The 15,660-nt window shown below is 44.4% G+C and overlaps 1 protein-coding gene across 1 annotated transcript in view; it reads right to left on the bottom strand.

Annotated features, from left to right (window-relative positions):
• The window catches only part of LOC101933201 (organic cation/carnitine transporter 2), a 46,359-nt gene that overhangs the window by 11,691 nt on the left and 19,008 nt on the right, over window positions 1-15,660 (bottom strand). Inside the window, exons 2-5 of the mRNA XM_065554986.1 lie at window positions 13,256-13,359; window positions 9,251-9,405; window positions 8,039-8,210; window positions 2,215-2,341 (exon numbers count right to left, since the gene is read on the bottom strand). Of these exons, the coding sequence (XP_065411058.1) occupies window positions 2,215-2,341; window positions 8,039-8,210; window positions 9,251-9,405; window positions 13,256-13,359 (558 nt within the window). The remainder of the gene's footprint in view (window positions 1-2,214; window positions 2,342-8,038; window positions 8,211-9,250; window positions 9,406-13,255; window positions 13,360-15,660) is intronic.

The raw sequence follows: 15,660 nt of genomic DNA on the forward strand, positions 1-15,660 counted from the left end.
GTGTAGACATTCGGGCTCGGGCTGCAGCCCAAGCTCTGGAGCCTCAGCACCTTGCAGGGTCCTTTTGTTGTTTTTATAAAACATCGTCCATTAAAAAGCCTGACATTTTTAGTAGCATTAAGAGCTAGAGTTTTGTTTTCCTGAAAACAAGCTGCCCCCTAAAGACAAATATGTCACATGTCAACAGCTTGCAGCGGTGCAACTCTCCACCCTTTCTTGTAAATCGTATGATCTTTGTGTATACTGTTGTGTCACCATTAGCTGCCAAGAAATCAACAAACAGGAAACTAAAAAAAGAGGAACGTAGTGTAAGTCTAACAGTTGCTATCCGTGAGAAGAGGCTCTGCCCATTAGTAGCTGGATACACAGACAATGAAATCCTCGATGGGGCAGGTCCCAGAAGGAAGGTATGAGAGTGGCTGAGAGGGCTGATCATTTGGTATGAGACAGAAATGATGCTTTGAATGTAACTCTATATAATCTGAAACCCCATTGCTCCTTAATTGAATAGAGTCCAGGAGTCCCTCATCCTCCAGGATCACTGGGGGACCCAAATGGTGTCAGTGTGACTTCCAAAAATGAGACAAGTTTGGATATTAACACACTTTTCCCACCTCAAATCCTACATTGTTTCAGCCCAGCTCAGACAGAAAGAAAACTTCCGGGGGGTGGGAGGGGGGGAAATATTGGTGGGGCTGAGGGAAGAGGAAAGTGGTGCATAATAATGACGCCCTAAAGGGTTTTAGAGAAATGCTGAGCTTGGATATATTTATATTACAGTAGTACCCAGAGGGCCTGACCGGGATCAGGACTGTGTTGGACACTATCCAAGCACAGAAGTAGACCCAATCCCTGCAATGAATCCCTGCTTACAATCTGAGGAGTTATAGTCTCTCCCTTTAACATTCAACACCCAGCCCTTAGTGACTGGCGGGAGGGACAGCTCAGTGGTTTGAGCATTGGCTTGCTAAACCCAGGGTTGTGAGCTCAATCCTTGAGGGGGGCCACTTAGGGATCTGGGGCAAAATCAGTACTTGGTCCTGCTAGTGAAGGCAGGGGGCTGGACTCGATGACCTTTCAAGGTCCCTTCCAGTTCTAGGAGATAAGATATCTCCATTTATTAAAAAAAAAAAAAAGAGAGACATTGGCAACTTTTTTGCCAGGCTACATTTGTGGTGCAGCAACAAAGGTTGACATAGAGAAGATTGCGGATGTTTTGTTTTGTGTTGGTTTAAGTTAACAGAATGTTTCAGAGGCTCTTTGGTGCCAGAGATTGGATTTGAAGACTCAGAAGAAGACTGTCCCCACTCTCTCTCTGCCCTGGCCAAAGGCAGGGAGTGCTGGAAATCTCATGAGATTTAAGGCTCCAATCAGGCTGTAGCACAGTTCTGTAACCTGATTGGGTTTGGTCCTATTCAGGGAAGATACAGAGCTTATGTGGTCAGGGCTCTATTATACTAGAGAACAGTACAATAAATAGCTAGACTCTAGTTTTGAGGGGAAGTCCTCAAATCATTTGAGTGGGGCTCTCCTTCTCTAGGAATGGTCCTAAATAGCAAGTGGGGGTCCCTGGGTTTTCATTCATCCCTTTAGTTTAAGGCCAGGTTTTTTGCCTGTTTTGCTATGTGCTCTCTTATTCTGTTTCACCATTGGGGGGGCTTTACATCTCTGTCTGGGACAATGATCTTTATATCCAAAAATCAATGGCTGGGGGAAATCTGAAAGCGAAGTCCATCTTGTATGATATCTTGGAATCTCCCCACCATGTGGCCAGGCTCCAGCACCCTGAGAAGTGAGAATTCACGGGCATGCGTCAGCTGTTTCATATAAAGAAACAGAGTCCATTCTCAAGCGGGGGAGAAGATTTACTGCATTACAGTGCAGGGTATGTACAAGCCACAGAGCAACAAGTAAACTATGAAACAAATTAAAGTGCCTGCCCTAAAGAGACTACAATCAAAAAGGCACAAACGGGTACAATGCAGAACACCGAGATGCGTTTTCTTTCTGGCTGGAGTGCTCATGGAATGGAAGTCACGGTGGTTCAGAAGATTTACGAAGAGGAAGCATATGGGTGAACATCTGTTATCTGTTTGGAAAGTGCCTAGGACGTTACAGGAACTACCTTAATCCAAATAACAAATCTGGAAATGGATTTTCTTGAATAGTAACCAGAGGATCAGGCAGACAGTTTTAATACACATGAAAGTTTACCTCCATAGGGTCAAATATTACATCTGGGGCTCCAATACCATTTGTTTTTGCAGCCTTTCGGATGATGATTTCGGCCTCTTGTACTCTTCCTTGAGAGATCAGCCACCGGGGAGATTCTGGAACAACCCTGCAACAAGTTTCAGAACAACAACATCTGCATTTCCACACTGACCACTGCTGCAAAGACACACATACATATCGCCATACGCATAAATAGTTTAAAATGTGCTGTACCTTGCAGTGATTAAAAACAAAAACAAAACACACATTTATGCAAAGCAGATTAGCATATACTGTGAAAAAGAGATTGAAATTTGTTCATGGACTTAAAAGGAACTAAAAAGTTAAGCTACAAATCAAACTTGCAGAGTACAGGAAGAAAACGTTTTATCAAAAGAAACTAAGGCAGTGTGAAACTGTGTGCACAACGTTGTGCTGTAGATGGGTAACATTTGGATAGTGATCCATATAAGTTAATAATTGTAGATATCACTGTGGGATGAGACACCTATATACAAGTTGCCTTCACAAGAGAAAGTGGACTCAATTATATATTGTATTTCCTTCTATCTAGGACGGGGTGGGCAAATGTTTTGGCCCAAGGGCCACATTGGGAGAGCCGGGTAGGAAGGCTGTGCCTATCTGACCCCTCCCCCTGACTGCCCCCCTCAGAATCCCTGACCCATCCAACCCCCCCCCCACTCCTTGTCCCCTAACCGCCCCCTCCGGGGACCCCCGCCACTAACCACCTCCGGGACCCCACCCCATATCGAACCCCCCTAGTCCCTGTCCTGACTGCCCCGACCCCTATTCACCGCCCCTTGACAGGCATCCCGGGACGCCCACGCTTATCCAACCGCCATCCCCTGACCACTCCCCAGAACCTCCGCCCCATCCAACCGCCCCCTGCTCCCTGTCCCCTGACTGCCCCCCGGGACCCTCTGCCCCTTATACAACCCCCCAACCCCAACCCCCTTACCATTCCGCTCAGAACAGCATATCTGGCAGCCGCGCCGCCCGGCTGGACCCAGACACGCTGCAGCTCTGCTTGGCAGGAGTGCGTAACCCCGCCGCCCAGAGCGCTGCCCGTGTGGCGGCATGGCTGCGGGGGAGGGGCCGGGGGCCAGCCCCCCTGGCTGGGAGCTCAAGGGCTGGGCAAGACGGTCCCGCGGGCTGGATGTGGCCTGCAGGCCGTAGTTTGCCCACCTCTAATCTAGGAAGAGAAGGAGCTCCACCTTGTGGACTATTTAGGATTATCGTGTTCCATAAAAACAGTATTCAGTGGAGGAAAATTCTGAAATCATATAGATGCCCAAATGCTGCTTTTTCTGAATAAAGTTCCCCAGACCTCAATCCCAACTCATCTCCCAGCTACCAGTGGTCTCGAATTCTGCCTCTCTTAGCCTAATCCTACTCTCAACGAAGTCCATGGACTTCAATGGGAATAGGAGCTAATCATTCCCTTCTGTCCAAAATGCTAGGCAAGAGCCCGCCTTTCAGAAAGCAAGCCACAGGACTCTGGAGGAGGTTTTGAGTAGGAAGTAGCTCTACACCACCTTTCTACTCTCCTCCCCTGATCAGCCCCACCTAGTGCAAAGGGGATGAAGCCAGGGGCCAGGATCTGACTGATTGTTTCTAATGGACCTTAAACTAACATGGCTTGTTGTTTATTCCTTGTTTGCCTGACAGCAGCAGTGATGACAAAACAATCCTGAGAAAAATATTTCCCTTCCCATGGTACAAATTAACTATGTTTATTAAAAGTGAACATTTTAAAGTTCTACTTTTGTTCCTGCTACAAATGGCATTTCACCCAGCATGGTCAACTTCGATATTTGGTTCTCACAAACTAGCACAGTGCTGCATTGTTCAGGCTGCAATTGCTGTAGAGGAGAATGTCAATTTATTCTGTAAAGCTTGTTTGTATTGTACTGTTTGTTCAATTTGATGGAAGCATTTCTAGTAATTTTTTAAAAAATAAAACATAAATGTTGGGTAAAATTTGATCCGACAGTGTCCAGTAAATTGCAGCTGCACAGACTGCACCCAGATAGCATTTTTATTTTGTCTTGGCCCCACAAAAATTGTGTCTAAACTGTATGTCCTTTTCCATAACTGGTTGACTGATGATACTGTAGAGAGATTTAAAACAGATAAGCAGATATTTACTTTAGTTTACTCCATTCATGAATAAACATAAATGAAGTATCTGTAAAATATCCCAAACAACAAAATGCAAAGACAAACCAGTTAAACCTGGAGTCACAAGGGGAAAAGCACACACCAACCCATACAGACAGGAAGGTAAGAGTCAGAATCCTGAAAGCAATTCCAAACAGCACTAGAAACCAGCTTAGAACTTTCTCCAAATATGGGGGCAAAGGCCTTGAGATTCAGTATACATATAAAGGCTTTTTGTAAAACAGTCTCATTTTGGCCTTGGATTTTGCACCTACATACCTTGTACTTGCAGATACATTTTATACCTCTTTTTCATTTAACTGCCTGAACAAATAAAAAGGAGTCATATAAAAAATGGAAACTAGGACAGATTACAAAGGAGGAATATAGGCAAACAACACAGGAATGCAGGGGCAAGATTAGAAAGGCAAAGGCCCAAAATGAGCTCAAACTAGCTACAGAAATAAAAGGAAACAAGAAGACTTTTTATCAATACATTAGAAGCAAGAGGAAGACCAAAGACAGGGTAGGCCCACTGTTTAGTGAAGAGGGAGAAACAGTAACAGGAAACTTGGAAATGGCAGAGATGCTTAATGACTTCTTTGTTTCGGTCTTCACCGAGAAGTCTGAAGGAATGCCTAACATAGTGAATGCTAATGGGAAGGGGGTAGGTTTAGCGGATAAAATAAAAAAAGAACAAGTTAAAAATCACTTAGAAAAGTTAGATGCCTGCAAGTCACCCGGGCCTGATGAAATGCATCCTAGAATACTCAAGGAGCTAATAGAGGAGGTATCTGAGCCTCTAGCTATTATCTTTGGGAAGTCATGGGAGACGGGAGAGATTCCAGAAGACTGGAAAAGGGCAAATATAGTGCCCATCTATAAAAAGGGAAATAAAAACAACCCAGGTAACTACAGACCAGTTAGTTTAACTTCTGTGCCAGGGAAGATAATGGAGCAAGTAATTAAGGAAATCATCTGCAAACACTTGGAAGGTGGTAAGGTGATAGGGAACAGCCAGCATGGATTTGTGAAGAACAAATCATGTCAAACCAATCTGATAGCTTTCTTTGATAGAATAACGAGCCTTGTGGATAAGGGTGAAGCGGTGGATGTGGTATACCTAGACTTTAGTAAGGCATTTGATACGGTCTCGCATGATATTCTTATCGATAAACTAGGCAAATACAAATTAGATGGGGCTACTATAAGGTGGGTGCATAACTGGCTGGATAACCGTACTCAGAGAGTTGTTATTAATGGTTCCCAATCCTGCTGGAAAGGCGTAACGAGTGGGGTTCCGCAGGGGTCTGTTTTGGGACCGGCTCTGTTCAATATCTTCATCAACGACTTAGATATTGGCATAGAAAGTACGCTTATTAAGTTTGCGGATGATACCAAACTGGGAGGGATTGCAACTACTTTGGAGGACAGGGTCATAATTCAAAATGATCTGGACAAATTGGAGAAATGGTCTGAGTTAAACAGGATGAAGTTTAACAAAGACAAATGCAAAGTGCTCCACTTAGGAAGGAAAAATCAATTTCACACATACAGAATGGGAAAAGACTGTCTAGGAAGGAGTACGGCAGAAAGGGATCTAGGGGTTATAGTGGACCACAAGCTAAATATGAGTCAACAGTGTGATGCTGTTGCAAAAAAAGCAAACATGATTCTGGGATGTATTAACAGGTGTGTTGTGAGCAAGACACGAGAAGTCATTCTTCCGCTCTACTCTGCTCTGGTTAGGCCTCAGCTGGAGTATTGTGTCCAGTTCTGGGCGCCGCATTTTAAAAAAGATGTGGAGAAATTGGAAAGGGTCCAAAGAAGAGCAACAAGAATGATTAAAGGTCTTGAGAACATGACCTATGAAGGAAGGCTGAAAGAACTGGGTTTGTTTAGTTTGGAGAAGAGAAGACTGAGAGGGGACATGATAGCAGTTTACAGGTATCTAAAAGGGTGTCATGAGGAGGAGGGAGAGAACTTGTTCACCTTAGCCTCTAAGGATAGAACCAGAAACAATGGGTTTAAACTGCAGCAAGGGAGGTCTAGGTTGGACATTAGGAAAAAGTTCCTAACTGTCAGGGTGGTTAAACACTGGAATAAATTGCCTAGGGAGGATGTGGAATCTCCGTCTCTGGAGATATTTAAGAGTAGGTTAGATAAATGTCTATCAGGGATGGTCTAGACAGTATTTGGTCCTGCCATGCGGGCAGGGGACTGGACTCGATGACCTCTCGAGGTCCCTTCCAGTCCTATAATCTATGATTCTATGATTCTATGATTTGTGGGTGCAAAAGATAGCCAAATTCTATAAAATATGCCAGCAGTTATTTTTGGGCACATAACCTCTTAGATATTTAGAGGAGCTAATTGAAAAAGATGTAGCAGAAAAGCCCTGGGCATCACTAAATAAGACCATATGTAGGCAAAGGCATCAGAATGCACCAGAAGGCATCAGAATACAGTGATGGATACTATAGAAAAAGTATCTATAAGATAAATACAGGACTAGCCAAGTGCAAAGAGAACAAAAATTTATCTGTGAGAAAATAAAAGTGCAACACATTTCCTCTAGCTTAATGATAATGCCAACAACTAAGCCATCCTTCATTAAGTAATATTACGGAAAGTTCTTAAGGAAGGCTTTAGTAATAGGCCAGAGGTGTTGGCGCGAAGGTTAATTCTTTACTGATAGAGCTCTAGATGTAGGTTCTATCTATGTCAGTTATTTTCAACCTTTTTTCATTTGCAGACCCCTAAAAAATCTCAAATGGAGGAGCGGCCCCCTTTGGAAATTCAACCTGTGGTCCGTGGATCCCTATCTTAGAAGTCTTAGACTGAAAACTGACTGAATGGAATTCAACTATTGATGTTGCACCTGCTTGGCACGGCATTTGACACAACGTGAGAAAGGGCGCTAAACTGTGGGTTTCTATGGTAATGATAACATTTCAGGGTTTTGACCTGTAGGTGGGAGTATTCACATACTTTTGATGGATAAGAAAAACAGAATGCCTTTTTGGGGGCCTGAAACTTTATTTTCATAGTCACCTTTCGTGGATCCCTTAGACATAGTCTGCAGACCACCAGGGATCCGGGGACCACAGGTTGAAAACCACAGGTCCATGTTAACCAACTTCAGAGCAGTAATTCTCCACTGATGCGGTGCTACTGGTGGAAGCTTTAAGTGTAGGTAGGACTTGGGTGTTTCTATAACACTTATCGACCAGATTCCAATTTCAGCTATTGGTATGAAGCCAGCAGTTACATCAGTGTGAATCCAGAGCTATTGAGACAAGAATCTGACCTTAATTTCACAGCCAGACAGCCCTAAATTTAAAAGTAGTTTTATACATTTTTTATTTATTTATTTTTTTTAAAGAAAATTTAAGATTCTGTACTACAATGGCAAAATCTGGCAGAAGAAATGAAACCTAAAGATTTCTACTGTCTGTGATTCTATTAAACACCCCCAAAGGAGACACCAGATACACTCATACTGTTTCAGTCATAACCTCTTGCTAAAGGCCAATATTGCATCAGATTCCACATTTCTGTTATGTTAACCTCAAGTCTGAACCCGATCAGCTGTAGGTGAGACTTTCTGAAGCCAAACATCTTTTAGTGTAGTTACACTCACCACCACAGTGGAATGCAAAGCAGCCCCGGTAAAGTAAGAGCCAGAAGCAGCATCCGCCAGTCTCTGATGAAGTAAGCAAACAGTGGCAGCAACATGTAGCCAATTGCATAAAATATGCAAACGCCTAATGTGCAGAATATAATACGAACTGTTTTGCCAAGAATTTCTGTGCCTGTTCAAAACAAGAGAGTGTGGATTAGCATTTTAACTGATCAGAAATAATAGCAGCCAAATATTTTACCACTATACAAGAACTGACCCTACTTTTAGCAAAACTCTTCCTCACACATGCTACAATTGTTAGCGCTATATTAGTTGTGGTTTTTTCCTGTTTTAAAAAGATGCTGCCAGATCTATCTTAGGGCCTGATTCTGCACCAAAAGGGAGTACTTTTATGAATAAAAACTATATGATTAGAACCTAAAATTGTTCTAACTCAACGAGTAAAAGCCTTCTGGATTCCAAAAAACTCACAACAAAAGGCACTAGTCTGGTAAAACCTACACCAACAAACCATGTTTTTTGCCTGCTGCAGCAGTTAGCTAAACACTGTTTTCAGAGCTGTTCTGAGCTTTGTTATGGCCACAAAGAATTCAGTGCTCTAGACACTGAAGTCGCTTTTTAAAACAAAAGCATTCAGAGCGCTCTCTCAAACAGATTCATAGGTAGTCTTACTTGTCCTCCAATCAGACACCTTTGCTTAGATATCATAGAATGGATGCAATGACAGAATCCATGTGACAGCTTAACTTTCATCACAGATTGTTTTCAGAAGTTTTAAATTGCACTTACATGTTTGATCACAATTACAAATTACAGTATCATATGTACAATTGGCGTGTTTGGCTCCAAACTGCAGTGCACCAGAGCAACTGGGCACAACTCATTCTACACGTCTACCAACATATGACTATGAGCGTGCGTCTAACTGCATCCTCTCACTGGAGAGCTCTTGCTTCAGATAAAGACTTGTTCTGATTTACTCCCTTTGCTCATTTAAGTATTTGGTAAACAAAGCATTTTATTTTAATGTGTTACTATTTTACTAAAAGGAAAATTTTCAAATGGATTAGGAGTTAGCCATGCTTGGTAAGGTTATATTCTTATTAACAGTGCTGCTTGGGAAAAAATAAAAAACAAGCCATTAGTAAATGAGGAGAGCAGGGGGAACAATAACACTGAAAATGTGCTATGCATAACAAACTCCCATACCAAGTACAAAGGCTGCCACATAGTTAGAGATCTGTCCCATGCCGACGATGACAAAGAGCACTGAAAACATCTCCCAACTGGTAGAGAAGACCTGCAGGAAGCTGAAGCCGGTTTGCACCCCCATGGTCGCAAACAGAACTTTCTTCCTGCCAAACCTTTGGTGGACAAAGACAAAAACGAGAGGGTTACAGAAGAAACAATCACGAAAATAAGAGCAAGATCAGTGAATTAGTCTTGCACATTGGGGGTTTCTATAATGAGGAGAAATGTCTCAGAAAGTGGGACACGTAAACAAATATTTCAGACAAGCTTAAAAATTCCATTCCAAAAGTGGAAGAATATCTTAAGTGCTGCAATCGGGGTATGTCTACACTGCAGCTAGGAGCATGCTTCTCAGAACGGGTAGACAGGCACATGCTAGCTCTGCTCACTGCTAAAAATAACAGTGTGGTTGCGTCGTCTTGGGTGAGAACCCCGGCAACAGATGTGATTGTACTCAGGCCACTAGCCCAAGTTGCTGTCTGTGCTGCCATGGCCACACCGCCATTTTTAGCATGCTAGCTTGAGCAGATCTAACACGTCTTTCTTTCCACACTGGGAAGCATGCTACCAGCTGTGGTGTAGACGTACCTTAAGAGATTTCTCTGAGGATGTGGTGGGAGGTTCTCTCTTCAGGGATGATGGAATGGGTGTGGACAAGTGCAAACACCTAGAAAGTGAATTATCGCTAGAATGCAAAAGATGAGGTGTCAGTGACTCAAAAGGAGTGCTTTCTTCCATGCCCCAGAGTGGGACAATAAACATAAGGCAGAGAAGTGGAGTCTTCTAAGGAGGAAAACTCTGGCCCTATGCCAATCTATAGTCATTAAGGGGCCCAATTCTGCAAACCATACTCAGTTACACTGAGCAATACCTTGCTCTCTGAATAACTGTAGCGGGGTGGTCACCTGCTCCTGCCCTGAAGGGCTTGAAATCAGCCCTGGGAGAGGGCTGCGGCTAGGAAAGCAGCAAGCCTCGGCTGATTGGGGAAACAGCCACAGCTGTGGCCATGCCCCAATCAGGCCAAAGCTGGCCCGTATGAAAAGTCTGGGAGCCAGGAGCTCAGAAAGGCTCTCTCCAGTCTTGGAGGGAGCAGGGCCTAGCTGCCTGCAGAAAGGGTACTGGAAGTGAAGGAGCTCCAGGCTGGCAACTCCCCAGGCTGCAGGGCCTGGTCCTAGGTTCATAGAGGTACTGGGTGGTAAAGGAAGGCAGCTGGTCCAACCCCCCCCCCGTGCCTATGATAAGTGGCTTTTACACTGCAGTCCGCCACAGGGAGCGGGGACTTGATGATGACTGGCAGTAGCCCAGACTGAGGCAAGGTGGGGATTAGAGGGTTGGGTGTTCCCCAGAGAGGGGAGACCCAGAGGCAGAGTGTGGGGGTATTGCCAGGGGGCAGCACCCCAGATAAAAGGGCACCAGGGTCTGGGAAGGACACGAGGCCAGCGGACAGCGAGACACCGGCTAGCAGAGGGTGCTCTGTGCTGGAAAGAGCTAATTCCCGGATGACCAGCAGGAGGCGCTGCAGGGGTGAGTCGTCATGCTGCTACAGTAACCTAATTGATTTCCAATGGGACTATTCATGGAGCAGAGTACCAGTCAATGTAATGATGTCAGAATCCGGCACTAAATGCCCTTTGGTACTTATTACAGGAATGGGAGTTTTAGCCCCAGCTTCTTGGCAAACTTTGACCTTAACAACACGCACATTCTGGCCTAGTTATCTAAATATCAGCAGTTGCCTTAGCTTCCCACTTTGATGCAGGGTTCCCTGCATCACAGATTTCATGTAACCCTACTTCAAAATTAAACTTGATCCAGAGGGACAACAATGGTGCCCAGATACCACAATGTAACTGCAGTATAAGACTTCGATAGATTGGAGGGATAAGGATGCACAGATGAACCAGAAAAAAGCCTTTCCTCACCAATCCATTCTGAACTGCTATTTCACCATTTACTCCTGCCTCTCAGATTACTGCCTGCCTGCTCTGTAGGAGGAAGGTAGATTCCAACATGTCTGCAATACTGTTTCTAAGGCACACTGCTAGATGGCGCTAGAGTGTAAAACATATCATAAAGGGAGAAATCCCCTGGGAGCAAAACTTTGCCAAACCAGTCTCTCCTGGGACAGCGTGTGGCTGTCCATCATGCCTGCTTCGGTACAAGGATCACATTAGCATTTGGAAGAGACACTCTGTACCTATCCCAATGGTTGTTTCTGGACTCCTTAGCAATGTTTCCTCAGAAATCATTAAGGTGGCAAGACAGCTGAATCTAGCTTCAGGATTATCATAACCTAAAGGTATGTCTACACTGCAATAAAAGAGAACACAGCAGGGCTGTGGATGGCCCAGATCAGTTGACTCAGGCTCACAGGACTCAAGCTTTAGGGCTATAAAATTGCAGTGTAGATGTTCAGGCTTGCGCTGGAGCCTGGACTCCGAGGGCATGTCTACACTACAGTTAAAAACCCATGTCTGGCCCATGCCAGCTGAGTAAGGCTCAGGGGACTCGGGATAAAGAGCTGTTTATCTGTGGTGTAGATGTTGTGGCCCAGGCTGGAGCCTGGGCTCTCGGACCCTGTGATGTGGGAAGGTTCCAGAGCCTGGTCTCCAGCCCGAGCCAGAACATCTACACTGCAATTAAACAACCCCTTAACCCAAGTCAGGTGGTCCAGGCCAGCCGTGGGTGTCTAACTGCAGAGTAGACATACCCTAAGACACCGCAAGGGGGGAGGGTCTCAGAGCCTGGACTCCAGCCCAAGTCCAAAGGCCTACACTGCTATTTTTAACCCTGCACTCAAGCCCCATGAGCCGCATCAGCTGATCCAGACTCTGAGAGTTGGTGCAGCAGGGTTTTATCGAAGCATGTACATACCCCAATAGTGCATGATGGAACACTCCGAAACAGCCCTGCAACAGAAGTCCCTCCCTGTTGTAAGAAGAGAGGGATGGATTCTAAATACCTTACTCAGGTAAACTATTAAATCTTTGCAGGCGCTTTATCTGAGGAAGAACTTCAGGATTTGGCCCCAAAAGACCAGATGTTAAACATGTATGAGTACTGCTATTAAATCAGAAAAGTAGAAGGGTGTCACATGATTTCACTGAAAACCAGGTAGATGCCAATGTATTGCACATTAGACCTCAGTTTGAAATGCAAGAGACTGAAAAAACCCAGATTTTTGAAATACAAGAATGCTTCCATTTTGTTTTCACCCTGGTGCTGATCAACAAGACAGCCCATGGTTCTAGTAGCTGGGTCAGTAAGCCACTTTATTAGAGATTGTTGAACAGCATTCGTGTTTTCTACGGCGCAGCTTCCACAAACACAAACCACTGGACTTAGACCTTGAATTTGACCCTATAGGGTACACCAGAATCTATGAAAGCTTGTACAAAGGGAGTTATTGAACTGAGCTAGAAAAACTGCAGACATGTTTTCCTAAGTACCCATATCAAGAGATAGTCCACATTAAATCAAATGGTACAACATGAGCCGGATTTTTTTCAGTAGCAGCTTGTAGTTTTCCCACAACACATCAGGCAGTGAGAGGACTGAGTGCTATGTAACCTACCCAACAATTGTTTGTGCCTGTTTTCATTTGTGGCTGCAAAAAGATAGACTTGAAATACAGAAAAAAATAAGCCTCAGAATAATGTTTTGCTTTGATTAGGGTAGCTGAATTCATGCTAGGCTAAGGCTCTGTCTACAATGAGATTAGACTGTCTGAGGTAAAAATGCCAGCAGCCAATACACGTTAGTGCTCTCATTGTTGTTAGTATCAGCGCTACAACCATAGTGTTTTTGGTGACCATTTCTCATCAGTGTAGGCCCAACCCAAGAGTATATCAACTTTGCTACAGTTTGAACAGGTCAGGCATTCACCGCTGGCTCATTTCATTTTTTAAGTGTGCTTTTAGAAAATCAGATAGAGAGCTAGAAGTTTTGGTGTATATACTTTACTTGTCTGAGAGCTGTCCTGATATAAAGGATCCAACCAGTACACCCACAAAAAACAAGGAGGCAGTTAAGGGAGCTTTCCAGTCATCATCACATACCAGATTCCACTGCAAGAGAAAAAGAGCGAGCCTTAACATTACAAGTTTATCAATAACACTTTGATTTTTTTCTTCTAAATTAACCAAGGTTAATCCAAATACCTTGATGGTAAATGATTCAAACGTACACTCTGAAAGGAAAAAAGCCCCCACCAAACAAACAAAAAAACTGTCAACCTGTTTAGGCCCCAAAATATAACTTCATGAAAGATCATTTAAATGGCAGAATTGGAATCCAGAGCCTAATTCTGCAGCAGGGGTGAATTCCTTGTCATCTTGGAAAACTTGGGGCCTCAGTAACAATAGATTATTCACATCATGTGTAGTTCCCCCACCCCCAAAGGGATTTTTCTTCTTTGAAACAAAGATAAATCAACTAGTATGGCAGTGTTTCTTTATGGGCCTTATCTAAGTCCCGCTAAAGACAATGGAAACATCCTATTAAAGTAAAGAAAATAAAAGAATAATTTTAAAAGTTTTCCATTAGATCTTTGGATTTCTGACTTGGGACAAAATGCAGGGAACTGCAAGGGAAACTTCTCTTACCTTAACACCATCTTCCTCAAAACAATATAAAGTAGAGACAGGCCTCCACTGAGCAGAGAACAAGCTATCCATTGTGCCTAGTTATGCAAGCAGGGTTTGTGACATGCTCCTACGCTATGGTTTTGCTCCACTATGCAACCCAAGAGTGCAGATTATGCAGTTATTCAGGAGCAGAATTTCCAGATACTGTTCTTACTGTAACCCCCCCCCCCCCCCCCCCCAGCTAGGCTTAAAGGATATATGCAAAAAGGGGGAAAACAAAAAATGCAGGGCTCCAGAAATTCTGCTTGGGAATGGTTTGGTCATAAACTTCCCTTCCAAGAAATGCAAACACAAACATACAGTAAGAAGGTCAAGTGTTTGAGTCTCATTACTGACAAATATTGTAGGGAAAAGGAAAGGGGGGGAGAAGATATCAAATCAACAAAGGCATGCAATAGTTCACAACTGTTCACGTAGCTGAGGGGAGGCAGAACAGATGTTACTAAAATAATAAAACCTTCATAAAGCACTTTAAATCTTAAGGTGATATATTAGCAGTAAGTAACGAAAGAGGCTTAATTTTATTAATATTATCTGGAATTTTTTTTAAAAATTCGTTTACTAGAGCCAAACAAAACAAAGCCAGCACGGAAGGCAAGTCACCCATAGCTAGCTGTTCTATCACCTGCACAGGAATAGTTGTGGCATTCACCCCCTGCTGAGGTTTGCTTGTTAAAGGGATTTAACAGAGGACCAATGAACTTTGGGGAAGAGAAGCAGGAGCAGTGCACCTAATAGTAGGCTGAGCATGTGACTGGAAGCCAGAAATTCAGGAGTTCTAATTCTAGCTCTGCCTATGTGGCAGGGCCAAATCCTGCTTGTCTCACTCATCCATAGAGTTCCACTGATTCAAATGCTATGGATGGATCCTGACCCTGCTGTCCAACAAAGAGAGTCAGAGAACAAAGTAATCCAAGGGAGAGCTTTGAATCGCAGAGAGGGAAGCAGTCTCCTGATCTCAGGGCTGGCTCCAGGCACCAGCCGACCAAGCACGTGCTTGGGGCAGCACCTTATAAGGGGTGGCCAATGTTGGGGTGTAGGGGGGGTGCTTGCGGTGTTTTGTTTTTGTTCGCGGGGTGGCGCTCGAGGGTTTGGTTTTTTTTCCCCGGTGGCGCGGCGCTGGGGGGGGGCGGGGGCTTCGGTGGCATGGATCCCTGAGATTTAGACACACCCCAGAAACAACTTCATTTATGGTCTGAGCCTTTTCCCCTCTTTGCCTTCAGACTATTTACATGTCAGGACCTCGTCAGCCCTTAAGGATCTACCTTAATAGCAGGTACAGATGGATCGAGGCTGGATTTTCCCCGGGGGTTCTGGGCCCACTGGCAATGCAGTCCTGGGAAGGAGGGAAGCTATCCCCATTTTGAGCTAGGACTCTAGAGTGAAGCAAATGCTGAGGCCCTAAATTCCTACTATTCCTTGGTTCCTGCTGACCATCCCTATTCCCTGCAAGGAGCCAGTAGTGGGAGAGTAGGCTGCACAGAGAGTAGAGGCAGGGATGAGCTAGCATGAAGCTCATAGCAGATCTGTGCAGGGTTGTGGGACCAACAGATGAAAAGAGTTGGCCAGGCAGTGTAAGGCTGTTGGCTGGATGGGTGTTGGGTGAGTTTCTGCTGATCTACACTGAGGACAGTGGGGCAGGAAGGAGGGCTTGTGTGGGATGAGAGGAGGTTATGGAGACTGAGGTATTGAAGAGGACAGTATTCTCAGTACCTTAGTACA

The sequence above is a fragment of the Chrysemys picta genome, chromosome 8 (genome assembly GCF_011386835.1).
Source record: "Chrysemys picta bellii isolate R12L10 chromosome 8, ASM1138683v2, whole genome shotgun sequence".
In the NCBI taxonomy this organism is placed as follows: domain Eukaryota; kingdom Metazoa; phylum Chordata; order Testudines; family Emydidae; genus Chrysemys; species Chrysemys picta.